Genomic DNA, 25,107 nt, shown 5'->3' with positions numbered 1-25,107 from the left:
GTTGTAAAGCAACTATACTCCAATAAAATTTTTTTTAAAATAAACATAGCTAGCCTCTTGTAAATAATAAAATAGAGAGAATAAGGAGCTCTATAACAATATAATGGAATACTGATGCCAGCCCTCACTCCACTGTTAACGAGCCATGGGCCCTTGCCAGAAGTACTTCCCTTCTTTCGTTTCCTGTCTGTAAAATGATGGGCATGAGGCAGATGATAAATATGGTTCATTTCAAAGTCCAATAGTATGTTCCTATAAAGCATAAAAATCCTAAATGTCTTATTGCTACTAGAGACCAACAGAAAGAAGGAACCTTTAAAGTTTTATATCATTGGATCCTAACTTTTTCTATGTATATACTCCTTTGAAAAGTTAATGGAAGTTATAATCTCCCCTCAGAAGAGTAAACATATGACCATGCAGAGAGAATTCTGCATATTGTTTAAGAGATTTTACTAACTTCCTGAAGTCTATCCACTGAATTCCAAGTTAAAAATCTCAGCTTAACTTGAAGCATTGTCTTGTTTTCAGTTGGGAAATCTTCCCAATGGATACAGAAGCTACAAGAGCTTAAGCATCCATGGTCAAGTAAGGTCGATATAAGACATTTTGTTACAAGTGATAGGAAGTACACAATACTCCCTATGAAGTATTCTTGCCAAAAATGCCAAACCTGAATCTAATAAAGCCATTAGATCTAACTACCACCTCACAAGAAAAACAGGGGCCAGAGGAAACATGTAAAAAAATACCACAGGGATGCAATCAGAAAAATCCAGATTTTGGGAAATTCTACAGGATATGTCTTCCCTTCCATCCATTCTTTCTGACTCTATTACCTGGGACCCTTGCTCCTTTCTGACCACGAGGGTCCCTTAAGTATTCACTCTGTTGCAGAGCTTATATTTTTTAACTACACCTGCCACCTGTCATCTTTCTTTTTCCTCTCATTTCTATCTGTCTATTGTACAAAATCCACTGCTTTATATTCTTCCCAAGACCAAGGTTAAGAAGCATTGATGGAGGGCCTGCCACAGCCCTCTATAAACTGGAAGTACTGAGAAATTAAAGATGAGTCATCCATAGGCTGGGCCTTTAACCTTCTGTACAATTAAGTGCTGGGATAATGAGGCAGGTGCTTGATGTACAGCACGTGCAGCAAACATGTCTTTCACTTTTTATGTGATCCAAATTGCTCAGAAATATACTAATACCGATTAGGACCTGGATAAACACTTACTTAGATTTCTGTCAATACGGATCTTATTTAATTGAAATCTGCTTTCTCTTTCTTTACTCTGATATCTTCTCTTCTTCAAATTTCCTAACTCTTCTCTTTTTTTTTTTTTTTAATTATTAATTAATTTATTTATTTATTTTTGGCTGTGTTGGGTCTTTGTTTCTGTGCGAGGGCCTTCTCTAGTTGTGGCAAGCAGGGGCCACTCTTCATCGCGGTGTGCGGGCCTCTCACTATCATGGCCTCTCTTGTTGCGGAGCACAGGCTCCAGACGCGCAGGCTCAGTAGTTGTGGCTCACGGGCCTAGTTGCTCCGCGGCACGTGGGATCTTCCCAGACCAGGGCTCGAACCCGTGTCCCCTGCATTAGCAGGCAGATTCTCAACCACTGCACCACCAGGGAAGCCCCCTAACTCTTCTCTTAAGGCCCCCGATATTATTCATTTGTGGTCACTTACAAGGCTGTGTTCACCTCAGCTTCCTTATCTAATTCTCTCCTGCTTTTAAAAATCAAATTAAGAAGGGTATATTTAAAATAGATAACCAACAAGGACCTACTATATAGCACAGGGAGCTCTGTTCAATACTCTGTAATAACCTAAATGGGAAAAGAATTTGAAAAAGAACAGATACATGTATATGTATAACTGAATCACTTTGCTGTACGCCTGAAACTTAACACATTGTTAATCAGCTATATTCCAATATAAAATAAAAATTTAAAAAAAGAAGGGTTTCCAACATAGTTGTCTCATTACCTCCATTTGAGAAAATTTCCTTCTATGATCTTAAAACTCTTTTTGCCTGTATGTGTTTTTTATTATTTTTCCTGGTTTGTCAGTCAATATAGACATATATTTGGAAGCAACTTTAAGTTGGCTTGCCTTCCCCTCCTAGTCTGAAATACCACATTGAATACTTCTTAATTTAAACCTTCTAGCTGTCAGCACCTTTTTCCAGGAAAAATCAAAATACAAGAAAATTGTATTTTTATTTGGCCACAGTTTGATAAATTTAGGCACTTACAGAATGTCTGCCCTGGTGTCACTGCAGAAGCTGTGTTTTATTTCTATAAATGTCTAACCTTTCGATGCAACCCTCTAAATCATAGGATAATGACATAACAGTTTTGCTTGAAGATCTACTACTCATCTGTTCTGAAATGTCATGCATAGTAAAAATCTATTTGGGGACTGTTTTGACCACTCTTCTCTCACTATAAAGAAGAGGGTGACTATGGAATGCTTCATTGATGAACAGCTGTCTTTGAAAGGCACAAACACACTGTGCTTCCAGTTAATGGCAGCTAACTGTTGACAGGGCTCTCTTCTGATCCCTGATACACCCACGTGCAACCCCATTCATCCACTTACCACCTACCTCTCCTGCAAAATACCCATTCCATTTTAATGACGACATCTCAGGTTATCAGAAAGATGAACCTAATGGGAAATTACAAATCTTTTACCTGGAAAGTCATGCAAAGAAGAATAATTTAAATGCTGAACAATTTGAACTCCATAGAAATACCATCCCCCCAAAATTCATGAAACCCTATCACAGGTGAAATGCTTAGTGACCAAAAGGATGGACATCTATTGAGAGTGCAACTGAGCCTTTATCCCTTGAGTTCTTTAAAAATCGTTTAAAAATAAGCTCAGCAATTTGCAGTCAACCTACCTAAAAGCAGAGAACTACACCAAATGACTGGTTGTTGGCTCTCTTCCCAGTTCTGTGATTCCACAATGACCCACTGGCACTTAGGTGTCATTTTACTCTCCTTAAAAATTGTAAAATTAAAAAAATAGGATGAAAGTTTTTAAATCCTATAGAAAATCTGTAACTAAAGTGAATTCATTTTAGTTTCTTATTTATCAACTAAAGTTCTTAAATTAACCTAATTCTTCTAAAATAGAATAAACAGTGTGAGGTCATTTTTCTAAAATTATTCTAGCTGTTCATATGTCTACCAATATATACAGATGGAGAGTATCTGAAATAATGTTCACCAAATTTTACCAATGGCTGTCTGTGTGGTGAAATTAGAAAGTTTTCAAAAATCTTTCTTCTTATACTTTCATATATTACTTGAATTTTTTAATAACAAGTGTGTGTCATTTTTACAAACAAACAAAACCCCACTATTTCTTCTAAAGTCCATTGGAACCCCACGCACTGGGAGTTACAAGGAAAATCATTGTATTATGCTCCTAGAGAGATGACTTCTCCCAAGTCCTCTCAAAACGCACCACCAGTTTTTTCCTTTCCCTGGTCCTGCTCCAATGCTAGAAATATTTCACTCAAGGTTAACTCTTATAAACCAAACTCCCACACACTGATGTAAAATGGCTCATGGGCAAAATTTAAGGAGCTGAGAAGTCACTGCCACTCAGACACACCTGAAATGAGCAGGGAACGATCAATTTCATCGCAGATGCTTGTGAGGGAGTTTAGGGAAACGGAGCGCAGCCTGGCCCTTTCATGTCCTACAGATGGACGTGAAGCTGGGTCCGTGTGAACACAAACCTGAGCCGACCTTAACCTTGAGTCAAACAAACGATCGGGAACCATCTGCGTCCATCAGAACATGGCCACCACACGTCGAAACAAGTCTCTTTGTTTCCCTCATTTGCTCTATGTTCTTCATGTCTCCCTTCTGTCTTTCACATTGAGAGATGTATAAGTGGCTGTAGAACACTTGAAAACGGCACTCCCTCAAGTCTTGACTGAATTTTTGCATCTTTCACACAGTGAGATGAGGAAAGTCCAGAGGACTTTTGCAAGGTTTTGTTGCTAGGGTGGACAAGCAGAGCTGGTGTGCTTTAGTTGATTTTATTTGTAATTAGGAATGATTTTGCCTTTGTGGCTGGCTGGTTCCCCCTTGGAGAGGTTTTTTCCTACTCTCTGGTTTTACAACTCACACTCCTAAAAGAGGCAGGAGGTGATGGCATCAGAGGCCTGAGTTAAAATCCTGACTCTAAAAAAGTTCGTTATTGAGTTAATACACACGTTTATTAAATGCCTATGAGAAGCCAGACTTTGGTGCTTTAAAGATAGAAGACATTATCCTTGTTTTCAAGAAGCCTGCAGTCCCCAAGGAGTGTAACAAATGCAGTATTACGTAGTGAGTGAAAGAATGGGGGTGGACTTAGCTCCCAGAGGTGGCTGGACCTCGCTGGGGACTCCCAGCTTCCACTGTGGGGCTCCCAAGCTTCTGCTCTGGGGTGGGGATACCGTCTGCCCCCTGGAGCATCTTGGGATCTAGAAAAGGCAGTTTCCTCAAAGAAGGGGCACCCAACTCATGCAAGAAGATTCAGAAAACGATTGTTGAAATCAGTAACCCTTGAACTACGTCTGGAAGGCAGGGGAGCAGGCCTAGGCCGCACAAGCAGTGGCTTTCCAAGCAGTGGAAACAGCACAGACCAAGTCCGTAACGACTGCAAATTCCCCTGTTGACTTCCATTACACATGCAAATCAGCTCCCCATCATTCACCTCCATGAGCCCCTGATCTGTAAAATGGAAAAAATAACTCTTGCCGGGCTACATCAAGAGTTGTTGTGTGGATTAAATAAAGAATATCAAAGGGCTATGTAAACTGGGAAGTCCCATTAACACCATTATGAAAGAGAAGTGTGGTACAGGACTCCATCAAGATTCGACTCAACGATTACAATGTTATGTGGCAGAAAGAGCCCTGCCCTGGCTTTGCCACTAACCCACGATCTGTCCTCCATGCCCTCCCCGCCCCACAGGGCTCAGTTTTCCTTATCTGTAAAATTAGTGGCTTGGACCAAGGAACACCAAAGTCCCTTCAAGATGCTGCCATTTTATTCCTAAGTCCCCATTGAATCTAGTTGCCAGTAAGCAGCACGTGGCTCCCTGCCCCCCAGACTATTTCTTTACTCATTCCTAACCTTTCCCTTGGCAGCCAAAGCATAAAATTCATCAAGCACGTTAGACAACCCATGGCACATTTCCTGTTTTCCTCTGTTCCCTCTGCAGGTCACAGACACACAGAACCCAGCCTTTCCAGGACTCAGCCAGGACAGGGCTGCCGGCCGCTTAACGAAGGCTGCATGCCTCCCAGGGGCTGAGGAAAGTCCTGGGCACAGGCTGGGGTTGTTTGCTGGGACAAAAGGCACCCTGGAAGTGGAAGGCTCAGTCATTCATTAATTAATTACAATTGCGGGTTTGTTCTCAAGAATGATTCCTTTGAAATTTCTTTTCATCCAACACTGACTGCGACAGAGGTATCGGATATCCAGAACGGTCTCCAGTTCCTCCCCGCGAGTATTTTTATTCCAGGACCTGAGATTCTGTTCTGATCTGTCTCTTCCCTTGTGAGTCCCTTCCACCCTCGCTTCAGAGCCGGGGTGTGTTTATTTGGGGGTTGGGGTGGGGAGGGTGTGTGTCTGTGTGTTTAATGTCTACTTTTTGGAAGGAAATCTGTGCTACCCCAAATAAGCTTTCTGTGGACTTTAATCAGACTTTTTCAGATAAATGGACAATGGAAAAAACCCACGGAAAGATTAGAAAGACCCCTGAGACGAATACCCACCTAAGGTCGTGGGCCACACCTGCGGGTTACAGCTGGAAGGGAGAAGCAAGCTGGTATATCGATGCGGCTGTAAACAACAATACCGTGTGTGAAGGCCCAGGGGCGCTTCGGGATTGACCAAGAGGAAACACGTGTTGCACAATTATAGGATCTTGTTGGTACAGTTGTCAGAGAAGGGAACTCCCACAGCAAAGGGCATAAAACCACCCGGGGCAGTCTGCGGCGGCTCGGTTTTGCGGTGCCAGGGAGTGGACCAGAGTCCAGCCCTGCCCCAGACACAGATGGGACCATGAACTCCAGCCACAGCTTCAGCCAGACCCCCTCAGGCTCCCTCTATGGCACAGGAAGCAGCTGGGGCCAGCCAGGGAGGTTTCCCCGGGCTCCCAGCGTCCACGGTGGCGCAGGGGGGGTCTGCATCTCGCTTTCCTTCTCCTTGCCCAGATGTCCACCCCCTGGGGGGTCTTGGGGGTCTGGAAGAGGCAGCTCCCTCCTAGGCGGAAATGGGAAGGCGATGATGCAGAACCTCAATGACCGCCTGGCCTCCTACCTGGACAAGGTGCGCGCCCTGGAGGAGGCCAACGTGAAACTCGAAAGTTGCATCCTGAAGTGGCATCAGCAGAGAGATCCGGGCAGTGAGCAAGATTACTCCCAATATGAGGAAAAGGTCAGCTGCCTGCAGGAGCAGGTAAGATCCTGGGTGACCCTGGAACTCGAGAGGGGGCTGCATTTCCAGGGGACCAGGGGAGGAGAAATCAGTAGAAAAGATAATTGCAGGAAAATGGCAAAAGAGCTTCAAGTTATCCTGAACAAAAGTATTCAAGGATATTTTCTTATCATACCTTAAATTTGGACTTGGGAAAGTCTGTTTTGTATATTTAATCTTCTGTACATGAACTATATAGAGAAATGGAAAGCAACCAGGTGCTATCCAGTATCACTTAAGATCCGACGATGTAATCGTAACGATCAGGGCTGGTCCTCATTCCGCACGCTCAGGGCACAAGGCACAAGAGAGCATTTACTTTCTCATTACATCGGTTCTGCTCCACCTCAAAGTCCTGGCGACCATGTGATCGTCCATCAAAGAAAGGCTGAGCCGTACTATTTTGGAGATCACACCTAAAAGCTGTCACTCCACTAGCAGATACATCTTTGTGATATCCCTGGATATTTCCTCTTGGGGACTGCCAGAAGTTCTGAATTCTAGCCACTCACAGTTCTGAAAATGGCATATTGCTAGGAAAAAAAATAATAAAATGAGCATGATTTTTAGAATCTCAGAGTTAGGATGGATTATGAAGACGTCTTCAAAAAATAAATAACTTTTCAACCAAACATTTAAAAAGCTAACCTTCTACCTTCTGGGATGTCTCAAAATATCGGCTAGAAGTAGAGGGAATCCAGTCATCTCCTAGGTTATATTTTAAAGCTATATAAATTCCCTCTTCTGTAAAGTGATCCCAGAAAATTTCCTGTAAGATCATGATTTAACCTATCCTAGAAAGAGACCCCTTCCTGGGCCTTTCATGACTCATGAAATGTTCTGCATAGATACAGCACTCTTCTCCCCCACTCTAGGGATGTTAAGTGTTACTCCAAAAGTCTATAAGAAAATGATTTCGGGAATTCCCTGGCAGTCCAGTGGTTAGGACTTGGCCCTTTCACTACCCAGGGCCCGGGTTCAATCCCTGGTTGGGGAACTAAGATCCTGCAAGCTGCACAGCTTGGCCAAAAATAAAACAAAGAAAATGATTTCAAAAATTAATCTATTCCTTTTGAAGCACAGAGTTGGCCATAGTCATGCAAATATTAGGATATAGAATGGCTCTCAATAGTACTATATTTGGCTTGTTGGTTTACAGTCAAAAGTTCTATTTTCCTCTCCCTGGTAGGAGATTACACACCCTGGAGCAACGATGCTGCACTAATACACCAACTAGATTCCTTTAAAAGGATGAACTCAGGGCCTTGGGGAGAATCCCGCTCATTAATTACAACATACAATGCAAAACCTATGCCTCATATATTATTTCTCAAGCCATCCTTATTCATTAATTACTGTGAAGGATGTCTCAGAAATAGTGATTGTATCACAATATTGTATCAGGTAACCCAACAAGTAGGAAATAGTTTCAGTTTTTAAATGTGTTCTATATCAACTCGTGTACTATGAGAATGCTACCTGGGGGAATCAGACTCTTGATGTGGGTTTTGCCATGGATAAATTATCTTTTTAAAAATATTTATTTATTTATTTATTCATTCATTCATTTTGGCTGCACCCGGTCTTAGTTGCAGCACGAGGGATCTTCATTCCGGCATGCGGACTCTTAGTTGCGGCCTGCATGGGGGATCTAGTTCCCCAACCAAGGATAGAACCCGGGCCCCCTGCATTGGGAGCATGAAGTCTTACCCACTGGACCACCAGGGAAGTCCCACGCACTGTTTTGCACCTTTATTATTATTTTTTAATAAACTTTTCATGTGGAGTAATTTTAGATTTACATGGTACAGAAACTTTCCATAAATCTCTCACCCAGCTCCCCATATCATTAAAATCTTCCATCACCATGGCACATTTGTCACAACTGAGGAAGCAACATTGGTACATTTCTGTGAACTAAATTCACCTTTGTCTCAAACTTAATATATCTTGGAGATTTTCCTGTATCAGTACATAGGAACTGATGTTCTTTTTTTATACTGAAATATAGTTAATGTACAATGTTGTGTTATTTCTGCTGTACAGCAAAATAAAGCAGTTAAACATATATATACATTCTTCTCCATTATGGTTCATCACAGAATATTGGATACAGTTCCCTGTGCTATACGGTAGGACCTTGTTATTTATCCCTTCTATACGGAAGTGATGTTCTTAATGATTACTCCATGGTCTTCCAGTTAGAAGTCTATTATACATAAGGTACTTAATTGGTCCCTTGTTACTGGAAAACTATGGTGTTTCCAACACAGGTGGTGTTTTTTATTTTCTGATTCTATGGTGTGTACAGTGCATAGTTTCTCTGGATGTCAAGCAAAACCTCAGTGCATAACTGAGCTAACTGCCGGGGTCGTCAGGCCATTTTGGATGGAGCTACTTTTCATCTCCCATGAGCTTAGATCATGCAAAGACTATAGAGCCTGGAGGGAAAAGCATTGGTAAGAAATCCCTAAGCAGCACTGTAGAGGGAAGACAAGGAAATACCTACAGAATCCCTTTTTAGAGCAAAAGAAGTAGTCATAATACCATTTGGAATCCACCAAGGGGAGCAAGAAGTTGGGCAGGGGCGGCCAGCTTGGCTATCTCCCACCAAGAACAGCAAAATGTGGAGGGTGCATCTCAACGTCTAAAACCTAGGATTTATCCAATGCAGACATTGGCTCTAGTCATAAAACGTTTAAAAAAGAAAATTAAATATTTTACATTTTTCTGAACTAATTTAGTTTCAACTGATTTTTCAGAGAGTCTACAGTGTGCCGAGAAATGATAAGTATTTTACAACGGTATTTTATTTAATCTCTTTGAATCTGATTCTCATAACTCTTTGGTGAAGCGGCTAATGTTATTATTGCCATTTTATGGATGAAGAAACTGAGAATGGGCCAAGTTCACCCAGCGGGTGGGTGCTGGAGAATGACCCCAGGCCCTGCTCTGGGAGTTCCATACCCAGTGTACTGAACACCTCTAAATCCTGCTGTTGTGTATTCATGACACCAAATTCCTAGTAATCAGTGGAGCTTTGAACAGGACCAGATTTTTAAAAGGCGTCTTTGTGTTGAGGTATAACTTTGTCTTAAGAAAATCCTTTCTAAATAAAGGAATTGTCTGTATAAATACAATGGGAATGTCACAGGATTCTCTGGCTCCAAGTAAGTTACAGAAGTTTGGAGCTAGGACCTCTAAGGTCACCTGCTTCTAGTACAAACTCCTTATTTAACAGATGATGAAATGGAAGTTCAGGGAGTTGGGTGACTGGCCCAAGTTCACGTGGATGGTCAGTAAGTGGAAGTAAAAGGAAAATCTCCTGGTTCCTGATTCAGCACGATACTTGGTACAAAAGCAGTATTATACTTTTGCTATTGAGATATCTTCCATCCAATTTTCCCCAAGACAGTGACATACATCAAATGTGCATTTCATATATTATTTCTCTGATATGTGTATTTCTCTGATTACAACTACCTAGAAGTATTTACAAATCATATATTTATATAAAGAATTACTCAGGTAGACACTTCCAACAATAATCTTCTTTTTAAAGTAAAAAAAATAGAAACATCTAGTGAAAGTCTTTACCTGGAGGCAGCTTAACACAGTTAAAGTTTTAACACAGTTAAAGTTTATTAAGCTACTTCATTTGATGATAAAGAATTATTTCCATTAATATTTTTTAATTTTACTTTTTTTATTTTATTTTTAATTGAAGTATAGTTGATTTAAAATATTTCAGGTGTACAGCACAGTGATTCAGTTATACACGTATACATAATCTTTTTCAGATTCTTTTCTGTTATAGGTTATTATAAGAAATTGAATACAGTCCCCTGTGCTATACAGTAGATCCTTGTTGTTTATTTATTTAATATATAGTAGTGTGTGTCTGTTAATCCCAACTTCCCAATTTATCCCTCCTCCTGTTCAGTTAATATTTTGATAGCTACAATTGGGGCATTCTCATCATGGAATAATTTAAATACATACACACACCTACAAGTTATGTGTATGGCTATGGTCATTTAGGGCAAAAAATAATTATGGTATGTGATGACTATTATGAAATACATTTAAAATTAGTTTAAATGTACTATAAAATACATTTAAAGTTAGTCTGACAAACTAATATCAGGGATACTTTGTATCAGTGACACATTGCTCAGATCATGTTTCACTGATCAGAAACATGAATGCTATCACAAGGGAGAATTACATTCATCTAAAATAATTATTGCACTTTAGGAGAGCCAATTAATATTCACAATAGGAAGTCAGAACCTAAACTTCTTTTAACACCTTCAGACGTGGATGAGCTTAAGCAAAACAGCAACAAGTGCATCGTACTAGAAAGTTAAAAAGCATTTTCCACCATTACTCTCCTTCCCCCGCCTATATCATTCTTGGAGCAGTTGCATCGATCCTGTCAAAAGTCAGAGTAAAAAAAAGACAGTGAATGTGACTGCAGACCATATCCTTACTATAAAATCATTCGTGTGCTTTGCTCAGTAAATATTTATTGATTTGACTACTCATTATTCCACTGCTAGAAAAAGAGGTCATCTCTGCTGACAAGTCAGATTCCCAGGAACTGGGCATAAACGCAGCTCTCCTGTGTGCTTGTATACAACTGAAATGACTCTTGGTGTGTGTTTTACAGATAGTAGATGGCAAGATGACCAACGCTCAGATAACCCTTCTCATTGACAATGCCAGGATAGCAGTGGATGACTTCAGCCTTAAGTAAGTTCCTTCTTCACAGTGCTGCGGGACAGGAGGGTTGTTTGGTGTTTTTTTGTTTTGTTTATGGAATTGCTCTTGTTTCTGTTTCTGTTTTGCAGAAGGAAAACTTATCTCACCATTACCCACATGTAACATCTTAGTAAATTATAATGAAAAGGCATAATGAGAACAAATACCTGACCAGACCCTAGTTTAAAAAAAAACCTGGATATAAAATACACTTTTTGGTATGGGGAAATGTGAATACAAACCCTTAGACAATATTTAAAAGTTATTATTGATTTTTTTAGGTGTGATAATGTTATTATGCTTATTTAGAAAACTGTCTTTTTGTTAAAAGATACATTCTGAAGTATTCAGGGGTGAAATGTCATAATGTCTATAATTTACTTTAAAATACAAAATAGAATATGGATGAAGCAAATATGGCAAAATGTTAATAGTTGCTAAATCCAAGTGATGGGCATATGGCTGTTTATTATTCCATTTTCTTTAATAAAAAAAAATAACATTGAGTCACCATCATAGAAAAACCTTCATGAAACAGACATACGAATGATGCACAGCATGTATTCATGTGCTCTTATTAAATGTAAAAAGTAAGATATTCACCTCTAAACTAAGGTGAATCCTTCCAACAGCAAGTATACTCTTCTCTTCCTTCTAACCAAAGGTATGAAAATGAACACTCTGTCAAGAAAAACTTGGAAATTGAAGTTGAGAGTCTCCGAAATAACTTGGATGATCTGACCATTGTCACAACAGACTTGGAACAGGAGGTCGAGGGGATGAGGGAAGAGCTCATCCTCATGAAGAAGCGTCATGAGCAGGTAGGATTCCCAGGACGTCCAGGTAACTAGCATAGCTCTTAATCTGCACATTTCAGGCGACTCAATAGCTACAGAAGAAACCACCATCAGAATGCCAGCCCTACTGTCTTCAACCTAAATAATCATAAGGAACCATCTCAATGTCTAATTTTTCCAAGTTCAGGGTTATCTACCCAGATGTCAAATACAACAGCCAAAATACAATCGCAATTAACGATGACATAGGTCAACAGTTTTGTTAATATACAATGTTTATCTAGACCTGTTTGTAAATATGATACCAGAAAAATAAATGTGTGGGATCTAACTTCTTTCATTAACCCAACGTGCAGCAAATTGGGGACAACAGAGTAAAGAGAATCTGCCACTGATCCAGGTAAATATAACTAGTGGCAAAAACTGAGTCCTAATTTCCAGAAACATTTAACTCACTTTTAAAAAGTTACCATCCATCTAAAGTCCCTGAGACTCTGACGAAAGGATAGAAAAACAATCCCCATTTTAGGCAAACAAAATTGCTTATGAACATCAAAGAGCCTCAGCTTCTGCACAGCTGGTTAGACAGTGATTGTTAATGAAACCTTACCTGTGGTTTCTTGGTTTTATGATACCCTATGGGCATCAGCCCTACAGAGTCATAATTCACTGACAAGATTTTGAAAGTCTCTACACCTTTTGGCTTTGGGTTACGGAACTGCTTCCCCAAAGTTTGGCCTATAACCTGAAATGTTCAACTGTTTCATTGTGTCATCACTTCACGTATGAACATTTGCCGAAGAGTACTTTACACGCTATGTAGGCATAACGCTTTGCAAAACGTTTTCAACCAGGGATTAAGTCAGTAATCACAGAGGCCATTTGATTACCCTGTCTGGTGCTATTCTTTACTTTATAAAATTATAAGAGAAAAAACGTATTGTTTTGTCATCAACAAATGAGAAACCAAATCAAATCAGTGAAAGAGTGGCAACCACATAAGCTGAGTTTTTTTTTAATTTAATGTGTATTTTATTTTATTTTATTTTTGGCCGTGCCATGCAGCATGTGGGATCTTAGTTCCCCAAGCAGGGATCGAACCCGCGACCCCTGGAGTGGAAGCACAGAGTCTCAACCACTGGACCGCCCGGGAAGTTCCAGCTGAGTTTTTTAAAGATCTGCGAACTGCTGCCCATTAACACACTTCCAGCCTTCTGATGTCACAGCTGATTCATTTTCTCTCTCTGTTATTAAACAGGAAATGGAAGAACATCATGTGCCAAATGACTTCAAGGTCAATGTGAAGGTGGATACAGCCCCGGGAGAAGATCTGATTAAGGTCCTGGAGGACAAGAGGCAGGAATATGAGTTTATAATAAAGAAGCATCAAGACTGGTATAAAGAGCAGGTAAAAGAAAGATGCCCAAACTCCCCAAAGGTTCCATTTCCAAGTGGTCCCAATGCCAATGCCTCTGCTCTTTGCTTGGTCCCACAGTTAGCAGCCATGACCCAGGAGGTGGCCCGTCCAACAGCTGTGCAGAGCAGCCAAAGTGATATCTGTGAGCTGAAGCTCACTTTCCAGGCCCTGGAGATTGACCTGCAGGCACAGTGCAACAAGGTGAGTTTGAGCCGGGAAGATCCTGGGTCAGGTACCTCCTTCTCCACAAAGCCTTCCTTGACCTCTCCCCCAGGCCCATCTCCCCAACTCCCTTGGGGCATCTCTCCATCCAAATTCCCACTTTCCATCCAAATTGTCCATGATGAGGATAATAAGAGCTATCATTGATTGAGGTGTCCGGGTTGTGCCGTATTCATTACATTGAATATCATCAATCTTCACATTAACCTTTCCAGGTAGGTCTTGGTGACCCCCTTTTAGAGATGAGGGGACCAAAGCCCCAAACAGTTAAGTGAATTGGCCAAGGTCACACAGCTAGTAAGTGGCCAATGGTGAAGCCATATGGTGGTTTGTGGCAGGGGGGTTGGGCAGATTTACACCCCCATAAACTCTATCAGTACCCTCCCCACTTACAACCATGCTGCCCCCCAAATTCCAATAAAGAGAAATTCTGGTGCCAACATGAATAGGAGGCAAATCCAGGCCTGGCTGACTCCAAAGTACTGCTTTATTCATTATGCGTGTGTCTTATCACCCAGTAAACTGTAAGTTCTCGTGTATAAGTCATTTCTTTAATCATCATGGTTTTCAGTAAAACGCTTTTATGCACGTCATAAGCACTCAAAATTCATTAAATAAAACCTATCATTGGATTCCCTTTTTAGCCTATCTGAATCTTCTAATCATTCATCAATATCATTCCCGAGTGCTACTCTGCCCTCAGTCTTGAGGAGAAATAATTAGTTCATTTTGTTGTAGGTGCACGTGGTATATTACTGTTATGTTTTAGGAATCGGTGACGATGAACAGACATTTAAAATGTACACTGTCAAGGTGATAATAATGAACAGAAGCATAATTACAGTGTTTTATAGCTTTCAAAACATTTTAACATTAGATATTTCACCACAACCCTGTGAGATCAGCAAGACATTTAAATCCATTTTCACGCATCCTACTATCTGACACTATTCTAAGTACTGAAGATTCGATAATAAGGAAGTTTGTATTCTACTGTGGATGATAGACAAAAAATGCACAAATCACCAAAATATGTAATATGTTAGACGGAGGAAAGTGCTACAAAGAAACGAAACGTGAGAGGTAGGTTAGGCATGCCAGGTGAAGAACAGTCATTTTAAACAAGATGGTTGAGAGAGGCTTTACTGTTAAGGTGGCAGTTGAGCAAAACCCTAAAAGTGATAAGGAGGTGCATTATGTGGCTATGGGGAGGCGGTTCCAGGTGGAGGGAACAGCCAGGAAGCCAGTGTGGCTGCAGTGAGTGAACAAAGAGAAGAAGAAGCGAGAGGAGAGAAGAGGAGGCCCTGGGGTAACAGTGTAGCCTTGACCCGTGGAGGAAGGTCAGGAGGAATTTGAAACAGAGGGTATAGACAACTCTTTGAGGAACTTTGCCATAAACAAAGGAGAGCAGAGAAATTGGCTGATCACTGAAGGTAGCTATGGGCTCAAGAAAGAACAAATTTTAAGGTGGGAGAAATTATTCTACCTGAAAGCTGGTGGGAATAATCTAGGAGAGAGGAAAACATTCACATTGCAAGAAGGTGGGCACTTGCTGAAATAACCGGGGCATGGACAGCTCATGCATTGTAACAGGAGGGGAATGAGTATCAGATACAGATTCACGTCTGTGGGTGGAAGTGATGGCGGGAACCGGTGGGAGTCCTCTCCTGATGGCTTTCATCTCTCCGGCGACAGAGGAAGCAAGGCCACGGGCTAAACGAAAGGATAGGGGGGAGGAAGGTTTGAGGACAGAGGAGAAGGAATGAAATAGCCCTTTGGGAGAACAGGAGAGTGACGAGACCAGGGCCATACGGCTTAATGTCCAGGCAGCATGAAGGGCCCCCTGAGAGTTAGCAGCCTTGATAAAGTGAGAGTATCTAGCACAGTTATGAGTTTCTCTTTAAGATCAAAGTTATGTGCTCCAGAAAAGCAGGTGGTAAATCCAAACAGAACAGGGACTTGAACTCAGTTCTCTGTATCCTTCATTTTGCAGCTTTCAGAATTTCCTCAAAAATAACCATATGTTACCATTGTCATAATCAAAAAGCATTGCTTGGGACTAGGGTTGCCAGATTCACCAAATTAAAATGTAAGACACCCAGTGAAATTTGAATTTCAGATCAACAACAAAATGGTTTTTCTAGTATAAGTAAGTCCCGTGCAATATTGGGGCAATACTTGGGAATACTTATACTAAAAAATTACTCATTGTTTGTCCGAAATTCAAATTGAGTCAGGTACCCCCTATTTTTTCTGGCATCCCTACCCTAGACCCTTCTCTGAAGATACAAAGAGACAGCAGTCCAGCTGCCGTTTCCCTCTAGGAGTTTTCAGACTGGCCAGAGACAAAATGTAAGCATAAGGAGGTAAGGAAGAGATCAGGGCAAGGTGGCATATACCCACTCCCAAACAAGCTACGTAAATAATAAGCACTACAGAAATGCGGTGAAGTTGCCGAGAGCTCCCTGACACAAAGGCTTTATGCCCAGAAAATGGGATTCAGATAGTCCTGACTTCTCGCTGCCTGGCTCCAAACCTATGTCAGCCTTCTCCTCATCACGCAGCCCCAGCTCCACCAAAGACACCCAGCACAGTGGTTGGTGTATTCTAACTACTCAGCAAGCACAGGTTATTGAATCAGGCCATCGGTCAATTGATGAAAAAAATATATCATTCCTCTTTCAGAAATCTGCTTTAGAAAACATGTTATCAGAGACCCAGTCTCGGTACTCCTGCCAGCTCCAGGACATACAAAGAATCATCTCCCACTACGAGGAGGAACTGATGCAGCTACGCCATGATCTGGAGCGTCTGAGCAACGAATACAAGGTCCTCCTGGGCATCAAAACCCACCTAGAGAAGGAAATCTCCACCTACTGCCAGCTCCTGGATGGAGAGAATGGAGGGTAAGGCAAAGGCTGGCAGGGAGGAGAACGGAAAGGGTATCCGCCCTTGTGTGCATTCACATACTTTATGGTCCTGTTAGCCATCCTCACTCTAGAGAAAGAAAGGTTTATGCTGAATTTCTCCTGAAGATATTTAGATCAGGTTGTATTCCATTAAGTAGCAAGTGTGAATTCATCAGCTATTATTCCCAGGACACTAAGATATGAGGTCAACAGTTTCAACTAATATATTAAAATCTCTAGAAAGAACCAACTAAGAAGGTTTGGCTACAGTGTTTCCCAGTGGGAATGCACACAATTTTGGCTCCAAAAAGAAAGAAAGGTGGGGGGATTGTTTTATTCTAACAGCAGGAAAAGATTCATAAGAGATTGAGATGTCTAGATTTTCAATCTGATATCTCTGACTTTTGGTATACCTGTCCACAAAAAGGGCACATACGTTCTATGATCCAAGAGAAAGGGTTAGAAGTTTTTTTGACACATAAATAAAATGTTATTGGAACAAGCTTTGAACAATCTGAAAAGCCCAGAGATTCCAAGCTTCAGACCCAGACCCTGGAAAGGATCTTAGTGAAGGCAAAGCCTGCAGCTGGCTGAAAGGATGGAGGTGATTCACCAGACTTCTCCTGACCCCAGGGTCAGTGGGAGGCAGTACTCCCTGCCTTCTGCGTCCAGGAAGGTTCTCCCATGAACTCACAACCTTGAGACTACAGAACTCAGACAGTTATCCTCATGAAATAGCTATGAATTTACAAGCAGGCAAAGGAAGTTAGTTCATCTTGAGAAGTTTTTTATGATTGTTGCTAATACTAAAACGAGCCTTTATCACTTTTATAGGACAATGGAAGAATCTAAGTCGAGTGTGAAAGGTAAAAAAAAAATTCTTTCATTGTTTGAATCTACTTTTTTAAAATAAATCAGCACATTTATCCATTCTGCAGTACTCATAACCCCTCGTGTACTCCTGAATGTTCTGTGTTCAATTTTTATTTTCTTCCCAAATTGCCAGGAATATTCAATTAACAAATTAGATAAGACAGAACAAAGTGAGCTCTCAATATTGTCCTAAAGAATATATATAAAAGCTCTTTGCAAGCAGTAAAGTAGATGAAAATGATCATTAATATTATTATATCTCTAATAAGTTATGGGATCTGTTGACCAAACCCCTAGAAAATTAAGAGGAAATGATTTCACATAATTCCCCAAACTATATTCTGTGGAACACTAGTGTCCCATGAGATTTTAATTGTGTATTATAAAAGATGTGTTCTATGGCCCGATATGGCTGGGTATACTGTGTACTATTATCCTCTTTGTGAAAAATCAGGCTGTATTTCAGTATTAAAGATGGAACAAATACTGCTGCAGGGAAGAAAAGGAAAAAGAAAGAGAAAGAAACCACAGCAAAAATTTTACTGTTTAACCCAGTGTTCCCAAATACCTTTGATCTGGGAACCCTATTTTCTCAGATTACCTTTAATGTCTCACAGAAAAGTTCTAAGAAACCACAGTTTGGGACAGGTGGCACTTTCTGATTAGTTTATGATAAAAATGTTCTCAGGCATTAGAGGTTCAGGGACTCAGAGTCCAAGTAACCATCACAGAACAGCTGGTTTCATTGCCATCCCTCTGCAAGATCCCAACAGATGGTCCTTCAGCCTCTCTTTGGCCATGTCCAGGGATGGGGAGCCCATTACTGGAGGGGGTGGTCCAATCTACTATTGGAGAGGTTTGACTTTAACAAAGTTCTCCCTGGATCTCTATTAATGGTTTCAAGTCTTCCCTTTGGTCTAGAATCGGTTTATTGATGTATCAACAAAGCACTTATTCAAATATATCATATCTTTGAAAACTGAGACCATGATAAACATTCCTGGCTTCTCACCCATCCTTCATGAGGCATGCTTTCTAGATCTTAAAGTGAGGTCCCCAGAATGGCATTTAGTGCTCTATAAGCTCATAGGATCTGTGGTGCAAGTGCTCAAAGCCCATATAAGCAGAAAGGCCCCCTCCAGCACTTGTGGTCAGAGACTAGATTCTGTATCAGGAACACCTAGGATGAAGGTCTTGACTGCTAGAAGGTGACACTGCTCAGACATTGTCATCTCCTGGAGGGTAGGAGGAAAAATCTTCCTGGTAAGATCCCTTTTCACTCCAGCAGAGCCCACCATATGGCTTAGTGATCATTTTGGAAGGCACAGAGAGCCTCTGGGTACTGAGAACAGGGAACTGAAAAGAAGTACAGTTCAGATGGTGAGAAGAGCATGGCAGTGACCTCTTTGTTCCTCTTTTTTTTTTTTCATCTGCAGCTCCAAAGATCAAGGTCATCATACAGGAGAGCATCAATGGAAGAATAATTCTTTCTCAAGTGAATGAGATCTAAAAGTATGCTGAGGCCAATAAAAGTTTTTGCCTGTTGTAAAAACTATTTTCCCCCAATGGAAAGTCCTTGCCCAGACACAAATGGGTGAATCCTAAGAGGTATCCTTGGAGTTATCAAACTTAGAATCTTTTTTTTCTCTGTAACAATCTCACCAGATGTTCCAAAAAGATCTTAATATACAGCTGCACTTTTTCAATCAGAGTATGAGTTCATGAGCTTAAAGCTCTCCTTTCCTAATACAATCGTCAGATTCCCATTATTGTGCATCTGTTTTGTAGCCAATAAAACTCCACATCAGCTGAATCATGTCTTTTATTTTATATCATAAGGCAAGACAAGACCTCAAGGTCTCATCTTGACGGATTCTCAGAGCATTCATGGTCCACAAAAGAGCCAGAGGGAAGTTAATGCTTTGAATGTGTTTGCAGCAACCAAACACTGGGCAGAATTGTCACCTGCAGCCATGCAACCTAGGGACAAGATGTGGTTCATAAAGTTCTCCAGATCTCCAGACTTCTGCCTGCAGGAAAGGCGGGGTGGAGATAGAGAAAGGGACACCCAGAAAGGCCTCACTGAGAATGCGAGATGACCAAAAACTATTCTATCTCACAGATAGATAGATAGATAGATAGATAGATAAATAAATAAATAAATAAATAAATAAATAAATAAATAACCTTCAGGGCCTAAAAGAGAGTTAAAGCTAGAAAAGGAAATTCAGGAAAAAAAGATCCTCCTTACAGATAGATACTAAGACCCTAAGAGGGGGAGCAACTCATCCAAGATCTGAATTGCAAACATTAGGATCCATCGTATTATGTTGAGGTATAGTAGGGACTAAAGCACAGAGACTATGCACCACTGTCCTCTGAAGAAGATGCCTTTTTCTCAGATTGTAGCCATGTAAGCCGTTGTTCCAAGGCTGGTACAGAGGAGTAATGCTGGAGGAAAGGAAGACAGAAATCCACATATTCACTAAGACATCATCAGAATGTTGTACATGAAATGATAGGATATTAACAATTTAATGGCCCATAGGCACAGGCTAGTCAAACTCTCCCACTTTACAAATAAACTGAGGCCCAGAGCAATAAAGGCATTGACCCAAACAGCCACTGGGTTATCACATCTGGGTCTAGATATGGGACTCTTGACTCCATTTCCAGTTGTTAACCTAAAAGTGGTGTCATTTAGTTCCATGGTCATCTAACACATTGGTAATGCCTCAGATATTTTTTGCCTCTGTGTTTGAATACTCTCTTGGAAAGGATCACTTCCAAGATATTTTTTGGCAATGCCCTGAATATTTTTTGTCTCTGTGTTTGAATACTCTCTTGGAAAGGATTGCTTTTGACATTTTCTGAACTGGGCATGTGTTAAAACTGGATTAGTCTTCCCTTTAAGGGAATAAGTGGTGTTTCTCATTCTCAGTGCACAAAGAATAGAAAACCAACCCCTAAAAATCTGAAATTAGGCAAAAGGAACCCATGTTAATCACATCATTGCAAAAATGTATTACTGGTTTAAGTGAAATACATTAATTCTCTGGGGTAAAATTATATATTTATCTTTACTGTGTGATAACTTCCAAGAATTTCAAAAATAACCAATTTATAACATCTTCAATGAGTTTTCTTTGTGCAGTACTTCTCTGTGCAAACTTTTGATGATTTGAGGGGCAAGAAGAGATCCATATTAGATGTTATTAGTTCTTTTTCTATTTCATTCTACTAGGAGAACATCTTTATGTTAACAGGGTACTTCAGTCTCAAGGCAGATCTTAAAATTAATATTTTTCTCTACTTTAGCATCAATTCACTCTGTTATTTTAGACATTATTATCTCTTTCATGAAATCTAGAAATTAGAAATAAAATATACGTATTTTCTCAAGGTGAAATTTGAGCACTGCTAGCAAAATCTTTTGAAGAGTATTAAAAAACAACAAGCTGGTGCTTCCCTGGTGGCTCAGTGGTTGAGAATCTGCCTGCCAATGCAGGGGACACGGGTTCGAGCCCTGGTCTGGGAAGATCCCACATGCCGCGGAGCGACTAGGCCCGTGAGCCACAACTGCTGAGCCTGCACGTCTGGAGCCTGTGCTCCGCAACAAGAGAGGCCGCGATAGTGAGAGGCCCGCGCACCGCGATGAAGAGTGGCCCCCGCTTGCCGCAACTAGAGAAAGCCCTCGCACAGAAACGACGACCCAACACAGCCATAAATAAATAAATAAATAAATAAATAAATAAATAAACAAACAAACAAACAAATAAATAAATAAAGCTGAAGGTAAAGTTATACTACTAGACCCAGAAAATAATCAGTAACTTCCCATTTACTATCATAATTTATATAGGATTGGTAATCATAAATCAAAACATAATAATTTTTCATTCAAGGAGCTAAGCAGAATCTAACGCACCATTGTAAAGCAATTATACATCAATAAAGATGTTAAAAAAAATAATAAAATATTCTTAAAGTATTAATTTTCTCTGTACCAAGTAAGGTGATCAACTCATCCCAGTTTGCACAGGAAACCCCTCAGTCCCAGGCAAACTGGAGTGGTTGGTCACCCTATTGATAAAGAATTGCTCTTGTCTTAGTCCATTCAGGCTGCTATAATAGAATACCACAGACTGAGTGGTTTATAAAAACAACAGAAATTTATTCCTCGCAGTTCTGAAGGCTGGGATGTCCAAGACCAAGGCACCAGTACAGTTGCATTCTGGTGAAGACCTGCTTCCTGGTTCATAGCCTGTGTCCTTGCATGATGGAAGGGGCTTGGGAACTCTGTGGGGTCTCTTTTGTAAGAGCAATAATCCCATTCATAAAGGCTCCACCCTCATGACCTAAGCCCCTCCCAAACACCTCACCTCCTACAACCATCACCTTTGGGGGTTAAGATTTCAACATATAAATTTTTCAGACAAGTAGAGAGAAATTAAACCATTTTCCTGAATAAAGAGACAATTGCATGAGTTTAGGCTCTAGGCAATATAGAATAACCTCTCTCCCACATCTAAATAAGTCCAAAAATATTTCAAAATACCCATTACAACCTGATTAGTGCCTGTAGGTTCAGGCGAGTTGCCAACTAAAGAAGTTTTCATTTGTATTTGGTTTTGACCCACACATACCCAATCCACATAAAGGAGTTGGTAACAAATTCTATTGTTTCCATTACAGAAACACTTTAAGTAAATAATAATTATTCCATTACCCAAAATCCAATTAAAGAAATACTTCGTTAATCCAGAGAGTTATCAAGTATTATTTTGGAATATTTATGTCAACATATTTTCCAATAGTACCATAATAACACAGTTGAGTGGATAGATCCATTTAATATTTTTCAATCCAGTCAAATGCATGCCTTTACTAAAAGTTCATTTTTCCATTAATGCTCTTATACACCTACCCTGTTAATGATGTGTGAAGTTGGAAACTAAACTTCATAAAAATTCATTATTAAGGAATGTAGCAATTGTATATAGGTGGAAAGGTCATAAAGCTGAGAGGAGAGCAAGGACTTGAATTACAAGTTACAGTGGGAAAAGGTAGGTAAGAGAAAGGGATCTGAGAAAGTTACTTTAGCACATGGGTTCTCAAACTTGGCTGCACCTCAGGATCATCTGGGGAGATTAAAAAATTCTGATGCCTAGGCTACATTATAGATCAATTAAATCAAGGTTTTTGAAGGTTAGAACCTAGGGATCCATATATTTTAAAGATTCCCAAGTAATTACAATGTACAACTAACTTTGAGAACTTACTGCTTTAGCAACTTCAGATGAGTGCTTTTGTATTTGTTTGCATGTTCCCCATATTATTAATTTTTTTAATACTCCCATAAGAATTAATTAATTCTTATTAATCCCATAAGAATTAACTAATGGAAAAATAAGACCTCCTTCATGTCACTCCCAAATGCTTGTGAACAGAGTTTCATTTTACAGAATTGTAGAGAGCTGCATCCAGGAAGGACAGCTGAATAAAAACTTAAAAGAAAGATAAATACTAAAAAATATTTCACGAAATTTTGCAAACTTACTTCCACCTAAGTTTAGCAAGATATCTTTCAGGTGCCTAGCCAAATATTTTCCCAAAGCGTTAAGCTCCTATAATGAGTTTCTATGACAAAAAATTGTCATGTTACTTTAGCCTCTTCATTTCTTTTACCTCTTAGAATTTTTTCACAGCAAAGTAAAATATTAACATATGCAGATAAGAGGCTCCTTAGGGAAAACATCTCTAAGCCAAGTGACTAAAAGATTTAATATCAGAAACACCTAAGTAAATTTTTCCTTAATGAAATATCAGATTGTTTTAGTATTTCCCAAATGCACATTTTATATTTCTCTAATAGTTAGTTAGGCATCATGCCTAAGTTCAAATCAAAAAATAGTAGCATTAGAAGAAAACATAGCAAGCAACTGATTGAATCCACTTGTTTAGGAGATGAGGAAGGTAAAGTCTAGAAAGGTTAGCCAAGCCCTCCTAGGACTCTAATCTCATTCCTACCTACATATAGCACCTCTGACATATGGAAACATCAGAACTGAAGAAAGCATCACATAATTTTTAAAATTCATAGCAAATGCATGAATTATTGAAAAGCCAAAGTAATTAAGGTATTAGCTCTTAAGCTGGAACCTATTTGTCAAAATGCCAATAACTGCAAGAAAAAAGTAAGCCCAAGATAGGTATTAGAGGTTGAATTTTTTCGATTTCTTTACAGATAGTCTTAAATAAATTATTTAACACAGACTACTTGTAGCATGGAGATTTTTTAAAGCTTATATTGTGTTATATGATATACCATACCATTTCTCTGGGAAAAAAATAACATAATTCCAAAATTACCTTTTATGGACAATAAGCAATCTTGTACTATAGTTACATATACACCTATCTAGTCTTTCACCTTAGAAAATGGATACTAAATAATGGTATTATTTTCTGAGTATGCAGTAGATATTGGTGGCCCCAATGAATCCATACCCCCTAGGACTCATGCCTTTCTGTAGTTTCTCCCATATTTACTTTGTCCTGGGCCATGTGACTTGATTTGGCCAATGGAACGTCAGCAAGCATGAAAAAGCAGAGGTTTGCTAATGATTACACATCAAGCTTACCCTACTGGACTGCTCCCTCTAGGAAGCCAGCTACCACGGAAGAAGTCCATTTACCCTGTGACTACCACGCTGTGAATAAGTCTAAGCTAGCCTCCTGAGAGGACACATGAAGGAAAACTGAGGAACCAAACGAACAGCCATAACTGAAGCTCCAGACATATAACTCAGATCAAGCCTTTCCAGCTAGTTCCCAGCCATTCAAGCCAATCCAGCTGAGGGCCCAGATATCATGGAGCAGAGATAAGCCATTCCAGTATTCTAAGTCTGAAATTCTGACCCACGGAATTATGAACAGATAAAATGGCTGTTGCCACTTACCCCAGTAAGTGTTGGGATAGTTTTTCGTGCAGCGGTGGATAAGCAAAACAAAGTATTGATATTTAAAATAGAAGAGTCTATTATTTGCTCAGTGACAATAGCTGATTTAAAGCTAGTCCATTAGCATTCCACTCAACTTTCCACCAAGATTTTTAGTCATTTTAACATTGAAATGGATCTCTGCAAAAGTGCTGGTCCAATAACCATAGGTGAAGCACCAAAGCTTCCAAGAAAAAAAGCCAAGGTCTTCCCTCCTCAGAGATGGCAGAGAGTAAAGCCATTGCTCATGTATGTTCAGAGCTCCCCTCTGTGTCTCTTCTCAAATGGGGACCAAGCAGTATAAGTCCAACCCAGAGAAAAGGGCATCCCCTGCTCTTCACTAGAGCATGTTGGGATGCCCAGGTAAATTCTTCTCCTTCTTAACTTTAGGGTTTCTATTCCTTTTGACTCTCTGTTTACATTCCTCATTCCAGGGACATTAACAACTTCTCTATAAATACTTATGCTTACAATAAGTATCGAACAGATCAAGAGTTTCACTGAAAGGTGATCTGTTTTCAGTGTAGGTAAGCAAAGTCCTCCTTCACCAAGAAACTATAAGGCCTGTACAGATTAAGATGATCATGATTATCAGGCAGTTATAATGTTTAAGTTTTTAAGTCATC

The 25,107-nt window shown here is 40.0% G+C and overlaps 2 protein-coding genes and 1 long non-coding RNA gene across 19 annotated transcripts in view; 2 read left to right on the top strand and 1 right to left on the bottom strand.

Moving 5' to 3' along the window:
- The window catches only part of LOC309619297, a 388,116-nt gene that overhangs the window by 212,880 nt on the left and 150,129 nt on the right, over nt 1-25,107 (bottom strand). Inside the window, exon 9 of one of the 14 annotated variants that reach the window (XR_014238873.1) lies at nt 19,397-19,931. The exons of the other annotated variants lie outside the window; for them this stretch is intronic. This is a non-coding gene — a long non-coding RNA (uncharacterized lncRNA). Of the gene's footprint in view, nt 1-19,396; nt 19,932-25,107 lie in introns of those variants that run through there. 14 annotated transcript variants of the gene reach the window in all.
- KRT20 (keratin 20) overlaps nt 1-25,107 on the top strand; it is an 84,383-nt gene that overhangs the window by 13,350 nt on the left and 45,926 nt on the right.
- KRT23 (keratin 23) lies at nt 2,462-19,293 on the top strand. Of its 4 annotated transcripts, none has more exons than XM_082374326.1 (9): nt 2,462-5,577; nt 5,724-5,953; nt 6,237-6,480; nt 11,171-11,253; nt 11,927-12,083; nt 13,318-13,677; nt 16,384-16,604; nt 17,442-17,473; nt 18,917-19,293. In XM_082374326.1, exons 3-9 carry the CDS (start codon nt 6,307-6,309, stop codon nt 18,988-18,990), a joined length of 1,101 nt encoding a protein of 366 aa, XP_082230452.1. In that variant the 5' UTR covers nt 2,462-5,577; nt 5,724-5,953; nt 6,237-6,306; the 3' UTR covers nt 18,991-19,293. The 4 variants fall into 4 exon arrangements, with proteins under 4 accessions (XP_082230452.1, XP_082230451.1, XP_082230449.1 ...); XM_082374325.1 differs by having other exon boundaries at nt 5,724-6,480; nt 13,318-13,467; nt 13,555-13,677; XM_082374323.1 differs by having other exon boundaries at nt 5,724-6,480.

Source organism: Balaenoptera borealis (genome assembly GCF_965194805.1).
Source record: "Balaenoptera borealis genome assembly, chromosome: 20".
Classification (NCBI taxonomy): Eukaryota; Metazoa; Chordata; class Mammalia; order Artiodactyla; family Balaenopteridae; genus Balaenoptera; species Balaenoptera borealis.
The sequence above is the reverse complement of the archived record's forward strand: the minus strand, read 5'-3'. Positions and strand labels throughout refer to the sequence as shown.

Bases quoted from the DNA above. Each gene is read 5' to 3' on its own strand.
- KRT23 (XM_082374323.1), top strand. From the start codon at position 6,085: ATGAACTCCAGCCACAGCTTCAGCCAGACCCCCTCAGGCTCCCTCTAT. The intron at 6,481-11,170 runs GTAAGATCCTGG...TGTGTTTTACAG, and splicing joins TCAGCTGCCTGCAGGAGCAG to ATAGTAGATGGCAAGATGAC. The intron at 11,254-11,926 runs GTAAGTTCCTTC...TTCTAACCAAAG, and splicing joins GTGGATGACTTCAGCCTTAA to GTATGAAAATGAACACTCTG.